General features: G+C 40.0%; 1 protein-coding gene across 3 annotated transcripts; it reads left to right on the top strand.

Moving 5' to 3' along the window:
* The first annotated feature begins 388 nt into the window (after positions 1–388).
* On the top strand, positions 389–7428 carry hbp1 (HMG-box transcription factor 1). 3 transcript variants are annotated; one of them, XM_017700055.2, is made up of 11 exons: positions 389–437; positions 1950–2130; positions 2248–2458; positions 2742–2865; positions 3109–3220; positions 4047–4162; positions 4408–4564; positions 4704–4848; positions 5009–5296; positions 5664–5805; positions 6310–7428. In XM_017700055.2, the coding sequence occupies exons 1-11, from the start codon at positions 423–425 to the stop codon at positions 6325–6327; spliced, it is 1509 nt and encodes a 502-aa protein (XP_017555544.1). In that variant the 5' UTR covers positions 389–422; the 3' UTR covers positions 6328–7428. The 3 variants fall into 3 exon arrangements, with proteins under 3 accessions (XP_017555544.1, XP_017555545.1, XP_017555543.1); XM_017700056.2 differs by lacking the exon at positions 389–437 and adding an exon at positions 453–592; XM_017700054.2 differs by lacking the exon at positions 389–437 and adding an exon at positions 704–736.
* The last annotated feature ends 1163 nt before the right edge of the window (positions 7429–8591 follow it).

Raw genomic sequence — 8591 nt, 5'->3', positions numbered from 1 at the left:
AATACACTTTTGTATTACATTTTAGTCGTGTGGTTCATTCATTCATTCATTGTGTGTCATATGAAACCGCCTGTAGCAGAGTAACGGCATCCGAAATAAACGAGGATTTCAAAGAAGAAAGTAACAGTTCTTGTTGATTGTTCATACTGAAAGCAAAACAAAAGCTCAGTCCAGTAACAAAGGAGAAGACAGTGGTTGAAATGTGTTGGTGTGGCCAATGAATGACACGCTTACGGTAACGGACAAGAGACAGCGACCAATGAACTTTACAACAACAAAGCAAGCTACGCCTTCTGCAGGGTTCCTCAGGTTGGCCAATCACGCGTCGAGTCTGTTTGATTGACGTTCGGCTCAACCAATGAGCGCGAAGATCTAAAAGTAATCAGTACTGCCTTCTCGGAGAAGGCTAGAGATACTCGGTAATGGCGACAGGCTTGGTAAGTAAAAAGTTAGCGAAAGATTACGAAGGATCGAAACGTGGGCTTTAGTCCGTTGAAATCGGTATGAACACGGTTGTAAACTGTTTTTCCTTACGTAGCGATTCGAAAGGCTGTCATTCATTCTTTCGATTGGAAATGGCAACTTACTGTAGGTGGGTTTTTTCACAGTGACGTTTGTTGTTTTGCTTATGGTGGCTTAGTAAGTTGCTAGCCATTGAAGTTAGCGAGCCTAGCTCTGCTGGCTAGCCAGCTATGTCCCAGCCACGGCTGCCAGCTGGATGTTTGTCCGAAAGAAAGTGAGTCGTGTGAGGTGGAGAAAACGGAAAATAGTTTTTCCTTTCATTCATTGCAGGACTCCTCGGAAGGGCTCCGAGCGCCATGTCTCAACTTGTTGACATTCTTTTGTTTACAAGTCCGCGGCGGTTCGCCGCCGTACGAAGTTCTGGCTTTTCGACCGCACTATGAACAATAGATTTATTCGGACTGACATCTCCTCGCTGTCTTCTCTGTACGGAGGTGTTCATTTTTACAGCGAAGTACTTCTGACGGTATTGTTTCCGTAGTAGAAGTTCTCTCAGAGGTCTCCAAGGGGAAAATCCGTCCCTTTGTTTAGTTGAACTTGAGAAATAAAAGTTGTCTTGCGTTCATTTTGAGTTATCTACGGATGAAAATACTGTTTGGTCACCAGTGCCCCCCCTGTCTGCAGTGACCAGTGCACAGAGAGCCGTGAATAGCGAGTTAACAGCTGATATTTTTCTTCCTGTGTGTGTTTGATCCAGATTGCAAATTAAACCACTTAAACCACTCGGTTTTCGAAACTGCCCAAAGATCGCCTCTCAGTCAGTTGGGTTCATTTTTGTTGAGTTATATGCAATCGTGGTATCATTAGTTCGGATTACATTTCTGGTTTTATCTGACTATTATTGATCCAGTGTTACGCAGTTCTGAATGAATGAGCGCAGCAGCGCATGCGCAGGGTCTTTAAAGTTTATAAACAAGGCTTGCATGCAAGAGGGTCACATGACAACCCTTTACGAAACGGGGACTGAGAGTCCTCAGACAAAGAACAGCGCTTACGACGTGCTGAATCTCATAGATTTGCTTCATGAAACTATCGTTGGTCGCTTTTGTGTTTCAGGAGCGCAACGCCGCTGTTTATTACAAGCGTATAGCGACGATTATTACTGTTTTTAAAGCAGGGTCGAGGTTGCACAATAGCCAGCATAGTTGTTGTTGAAAATGTATACTTTCCAAAGTAATCTTACAATAACGTTACTTAAATAAAATAATTACCCATTTTATTAGTTTATTGTTTCATTTGTTTGTCAAGCACTAATTCATTCATCCGTGCGTTAATTCATTTATTCTGTGAAACATGTTACCAGACTGCCCTAGTGTACCAGAATGTGAAACCAGATACCTTTAGTGGTCACTTGTGGTGCATTTCCCATTCAGGAAGCTTCTTTCCTGTGTTACCAGGCCACGTTAATTATTTTAATCTGTTTAAAGCCTGGCCAGGTAACATGGCATAATATGGTGTGGGAAGTGAAGACTCAGTCAGTGCCCAAAAGAGTCCAGAAATCCCAGACACACTGCTCAGGCATGGACGAGGCCTTCAACTTGCTCAAGTGTAATGAGGACCTGCCCTCCTCACCAGGTTGCCCCTCCAGTGACAGCCACATGGAATATGGTGATGCCATGTTACATTTACATACTCTATTCATTTATGTTTATATCAGTGTGTAGTTATATATGTTTCTCTGTCTTGTATAAATGTTCATATGATCTTACGCTACTTGTTTTACAGATGACCTGCCAGAACTGCAGGAGGTGCAGGATGACCAGTCATCCCATGCAGTGTTTCAAGTGAATCCAGGTGTGTCCCATGAGGAGAGGCCAGGGCAGGGCAGGAGCCTGCAGTCAGAGAGCACTTCCTCACACACCAACTGGCTGACAGAGTTGGCCAACATCGCCACCAGCCCCCAGAGTCCCTTACTGCAGAATGCCCCCCACAACCGGTGAGTAACATTTAGGATTTTCACAATAGAGATTCTATATGTATATGTTATATATGTTAAGAAATGGTGACTTCAGTTTAATCTGTTGTGGGCCACATGAAAAAATTCAGCAATTTTGAACTTTGGCAAGTTTGGCAATGTAGACCTGCAGCATGTTATCATTTAATCAGTTATTTAATTCCTCTATAGGAAGTGTCCTAAAAGTATGCTTTCAGTAGTCAGTCTCATTACCATATTTCTGAAATACCTACACTTACTCAAGTGATTGTGCTGTGTCTCGTAGGTCCTCTCCTGTGCACATCTTTGCCAGCAGTAACAGTTTACATTCCTACGCCCGGCCTCCCTTGGCCTCCAGCAGCGCTCCCAGCCCTGCTCGCAGCCACATGAGAGAGCGCCGCCGTGTGCGGGTAAAGCAAATTTTCAGTCAAAAATTTAGATATGTTTACAGAATTGCAAAACTTAGTCTACTCATGTGACTGCTGATCTCTTATGTGTATTATTTTGCTTATGATTGTTATTGTTATGGTGATTGTTACATTATATTGTTATGTTATACCTTAGTTTCCATCTTCCATCTGTGATAATTACATCGCAGTCATTTGAATATTATTGTAATTTGTCATCTCTGTTGCTGTTTGAACCCATTTTAGGCCAGCAGCGAGTCAGAGTCAGGAATATTCTGCATGTCCTCACTGTCAGATGATGATGACATGGGTTGGTCCCATTCTTGGCCCTCCACTGTTTGGCACTGCTTTTTGAAAGGTAAAGTGCTTACACACTTGGTTTGAGGTGGAAAATTGTCCTGGTTTTTGATAAAGCATTTAAGATTAAGGGTGGCTAAGATCTCTAAAAAGTATCACACTGTTGTAACAGGCACAGATAAGGTGTTTCTGCCAGCTGTCTGGGAAAGCCCAGCTGATTTCTGTAACTCCCTCTAATGTGTTAGTTGTACACCAGCCATTTTATGAATGAGCAGTTGAAAGGGCAGTAGTGCGGTAGCACCCTCTGCTGGTACATATTCACCATTAAAACAGACAAAGAGCAAAACAAGTTGAGAGCATGGGTCACGGGAGGGGCGCAAGTATAGTAGTCATCTGAGATGTATGGTCTCCACCCTCAGCTTTTGTGGCATAATGCATTTGTGTAGTTTAGTTTAAAGTATGTGAGTATAGGGCTGGCAAAAGTTGGCCTTGGCCCACCAGAAAGTTACCCTAACTCCACTCCCTTACACAAGAGAGAAAAAACATTTGCATATGCTCCTTTTTATTATTAAATCAGTCAGTTTAGTTTATGTATTTTATAGTATTTTCATTAGGTAGTATAGTGTTATGTAATAAAATATCTGGAAAAAAAACTAGATTTGAAACCTACATGCCTTCTTTATTTGTGTAGTGCTTTGTTGTTTTGGCCCTCAGACAACTACAGATATTGCATTAATCCCCCCAAGTGCTCTAGTTAAATTACAAGAACCCACAAATATTGAAGATTCACTTTAATTTCCCTGACAAAATGCGTAATCCATGTTTGAGTACCTCTGTGTCATTTGTAAAGATCTAGAAAGGCCTTTGCCATTGTCTTGCTTCTGTAGGCACACGTCTGCGCTTCCACAAAGGGCCAAATGTGGAGTGGCAGGATGTAGAGGACTTGGCTGAGTCAGAGGATGAGTCCGATGATGAAGGAGGCATGCACTTCAGTCCCATTAAGGTAATATAGTACTTCATATGAATTATGTCATTCTTGATAGTATCCAGTGATAACAGGGAAGCTAATAATGAGCTATCTCTGTTGGAATCAGTCATCTTTAATGGAAGACCAAGCCATGCTCATTTTGAAGTGTGCTCTGCCTGTGCATCCACTGTACAGTAGATCCACATGGTGTAGTTATTTGCTTGAGTTTACTAAATGTTGTGTTGTAGCTGACCTCAGGCACACTTAATCTTACTTTGCAGAATTATGGATCTGAGGGTTTGAAGCTTGTGGCCCTGGAGGAGACTGTGTCTTTTGGTCAGTCTGTTCTAAAATTAACCTTCGACCCTGGTTCTCCAGAGGCTGGGCTTCTAACTGCCGAGTGCCAGTTGGATCATCCATTTTATGTGAGGAATAAAGGTAATCAAATGCAAATGGTTTTTAAATTATGACTTATAACTGATTTTTTCAAAGATATTTTTCAAACACGCACTGTAAGGTAACAAACTCTGTAACATTTGGAAACACTTATGAGTGTGTGTGTGTTTATGTGTTGTAGGGTGGTCCTCCTTTTATCCGAGCCTTACTGTGGTGCAGCATGGCATCCCGTGTTATGAAATGCAGGTTGATGATTTGTGTCTGCCGCCAGGACACCGTGACGCCATCAACTGTGACGACTCGACTGTTTTTGACACCTTCAGGAGGTGAAAAAAAAAGAAAGTTTTTTTAAAACTTCATTTTAGTTGTACAATATGTACAGTGTAGTACTTTGTGCAGATGGCTAAGTATTGCAGTTCTTGAAAGTATGCGGTATGCATTTCACCCCAGTTCTTGAACATGTGCGGTATGCATTTCACCCCACAGTTACGATTTTACCCCTCTGGACTCATCTGCTGTGTATGTGCTGAGTAGTATGGCACGCCAGAGAAGAGCCTCACAGTCTAGTGGGGGCACAGTGAGCCCAGACTGTGACAAACTGGAGCGATCTGGCTCCTCCCACCACTCCTCTAGTAGCAAATCACAACGTAGTCACTCCTCAGGGAGCAGTGGAGCCACACCCACCAAATGCAAACGGCCAATGAACGCTTTCATGCTTTTTGCTAAGAAGTATCGAGTGGAGTACACGCAGATGTATCCTGGAAAGGATAACAGGTGAGATTGTGTCGATAGTAGTAAAATTATTTGTGAACTTATTTAACATGTCCAGTTAATTTAGAAAACAAGAAAGTCAAGCGTTTATAAAAAAAAGAAATCTCAAATATGTCATAACTGCAAAGGCTGCTTGACTGTTCATATCTCTAAATTGAATGCATGCATGATAAGATTCAAATGTAATCATTAAGTGATTTTTTTTGGTAGCAATGATCATTGTAAGACCAGTATAAGGAATATTATACTTGTGCAAATGGTAGTGTTGCTCTACATACTGGTTTATAAAGCAGCAACTCGTACATATTATCCTGACTTACAAACTGAACAATCTACTTCGAGACCAACAAAAACCCCTATTTGCCTCCAGAGCCATTAGTGTGATTCTGGGTGATAAGTGGAAGAAGATGAAGAACGAGGAGAGGAGGATGTACACCATGGAGGCTAAAGCGCTTGCTGAGGAGCAAAAACGCCTCAACCCTGACTGCTGGAAGCGCAAGAGAACCAATTCGGTGAAAGCTTAAAACTTAACATCTCTATTGCACTATCCTTTTTGAAATAACAAGATAAAGTGATCTTCTGATTTAACTGTTAGAACACTTAAATATAGCTCTGGATAAAACGGACAAAAGCAGCAGGGATATTTTTCCATTTTTATTTAATTTTTAAAAATAAAACACAAAAATGTGCACTTAGCTCTAAATTAATGATTTAAATGTTTAGATTTGACCTGAAGCTAAACCACAGCTACATGAGTACAAAAAGCCTACACTAGTGAAGAGATCAAAAGCTCTCGACACAGTCCTGGAGGGTTTGGTGATTTCTCTGCTCAAATATCTTATCAGATATTCAACTCTTCAGTTCAATAGCAGATGTAGCTGGTGTATTAGAGTAGGGAAAACACCAAATTGCCATGGACTCCAGAGCTGGACACTCTTTTATATAGATGTAAAAGCTTAGTGGTATGAAGTGTTGCTATTTGTTTATTTGTTTATTTTTTATTTTTGTCTTCTCAGGGCTCTCAGCAGAACTAGTCTGAGGAGCATCGCAGACTCATAAAACTGGACAGAGAGAAACCGACCTATAGACTCCACCTATCTTGCCTTCACCTATAAGAGTGTTGGGGCTTAACTGTTATGCTAAAAAAAAAAAGAAAAAAAAAAGAAATAAAGTGATACAACTTCAAGTAAACGGCGATAAATGAGGTAAATGAGATAATAAACAAATAAACAATATAAAACATATAATCTAGTAAACTAACAGTGCTTATATTTTTTCTTATCGTTTCAAAAAATTATGGAAATGCCTTATTCTTCCAAAGTAAGAAAATGCTCAGTTCTTCTTTCAGGTAATTTCATATTTCTAGGCTTGAAAGGTGAGACCCTGTGGTGCTATTTTAGTGAGGGCGAAGGAGCAGTATATATGAAAACAAAGTCTATTTTTAAATGTAAAAAGGGGAATTTTAGTTGTTAGCTAGCTTGTTTTCAGCTGTTCATATTAATTATATTTGTATAACTCAATATTGCACAGACTTGATGTATTGCAAATGGACGAAAACTGTTGAATTTCATATTCTTCAGTGATCTGGGAAGGGTTTTATTCTATAGACACCTATCCAGCCTAGACCATATACTGTGTGTGTGTGTGTGTGTGTGTGTGTGTGTGTGTGTGTGTGTGTGTGTGTGTGTGTGTGTGTGTGTGTGTGTGAGAGAGAGAGAAAGAGAGAGAGAAAGAGAAAGCGAGTGAGTGAATGAGCAAGCATGTGTATGTTTGTGCACCATCTAACTGGCCATATTACAGTGTATATCAGGCTACTACACACACACACATACACACACACACACACTCAGATGAATACATTTACACAGAGAGACACATTCTCTCTCTCACACAGCACTTCAGGGCCATGCCTTCACTGTAAGTGTTTTTGTTTTTGCACTTTATATACATACATAACCTTATACAACCAGTAAATGTATACAAGCTGAAAATTGTGTATAAAATTATATATATCTTGCTGAGATATATTCTCTGACACAATCATGGCCAAACTGTATAGCTTGTTTTGTGCTTTGCAGGGTTGCCATTGCATTGGAAAAAAAAATATGAAAAAGTCATGAAGAAAAAAAAAAAAAGAAAAAAAATGTTGATAATGTACAGGTCCACGTTCCCATCCAGTTCTTGCACAAACCTATTCTTGTATCATATTATAAATAAAAAATTTAAACTTTCTGTCTGTTCACTTTTTTTGCTTTGCTTTGTTGCCATTTATTATCACCAAGCCGCAGCCATTCAACATACTACTATAAAACAGTGATTGAGGGAGAGGAGAGAGTTTGGCCTAGAGTTTTGGGCAGCCTCTGCTTGGAGCTAGAAGGCTGAACCCACCTTTTTGGACAGTGGTAGGACTGCAAAAACTTTGTGATGGAAAGTAGGTAGAGATAGGAATTAATACGGTATTAGACTGGAAAGAGGAGGGGTTTCAGGCATGGTCCTCCCCTGAATTTGGCTTGTCCATGACCCCATATGGTGTTAAAAGGCATGCGAAAGACCAAATTTCCTTGCTTTTTCATGCATTTTATATAATACGTAAACGTAGTTAAAGCTTCACAGTGTACCATTCAGCACCCAGTCCATTCAGCATGTATCATCTCTCTCCAAAAAAGAAAATAACAGAAGTATCTCCAAAACAGTAACTTTACAGGGGAAGGCAAAACGTTCTTAACTTTTAATGCAAGTGAATGTAAAAAGATATTCCGAGTCATTTTGTCCATTCGTGAACTTTTCACACAGTATTAGGGTCAGGGATTGTGTTCAAATATTGTGTAAAAAAAGGAAATCTCTATTGAGGAAATGCATGGCAAATTAAGCTGCAAAAATGCTCTGTTCTGAATTAATAGTTTTGTGACGTCACAAAAAAAGCATTTGCATACCGGCCTATAGTTTAGCGCATTCATATTGTAGTTGTAAAGGGTGAAACTGCTGTTTCCAAGAGACGCAATATAGGGCAGCCAATAGAAGTCATTTACATACAAGCTTTAAAGTAACAGTAACAACAAAGAAAACATGATCAAGAGAGATTGGAAAAGTTATGCAAGTACATGACTGCATTTATACATAAAACCAAAAATGGTCTCCTGGGAAATTATACACAACAAGAAAAATATATGCTATGGCTCTTTAAGGAAATTTTTACCATACCTTCCTGTTATCAGTTGGACTACAAGCACATTACTCTTCATTACTTTCAGCTAATTCTAACAATAGAGTCATAATAAGATAGTGGTGTGTGTTTGTA

The sequence above is a fragment of the Pygocentrus nattereri genome, chromosome 11 (genome assembly GCF_015220715.1).
Source record: "Pygocentrus nattereri isolate fPygNat1 chromosome 11, fPygNat1.pri, whole genome shotgun sequence".
Lineage (NCBI taxonomy): Eukaryota > Metazoa > Chordata > Actinopteri > Characiformes > Serrasalmidae > Pygocentrus > Pygocentrus nattereri.
Note: the sequence above shows the minus strand (reverse complement) of the source record. Positions and strands in the feature narration are given on the sequence as shown.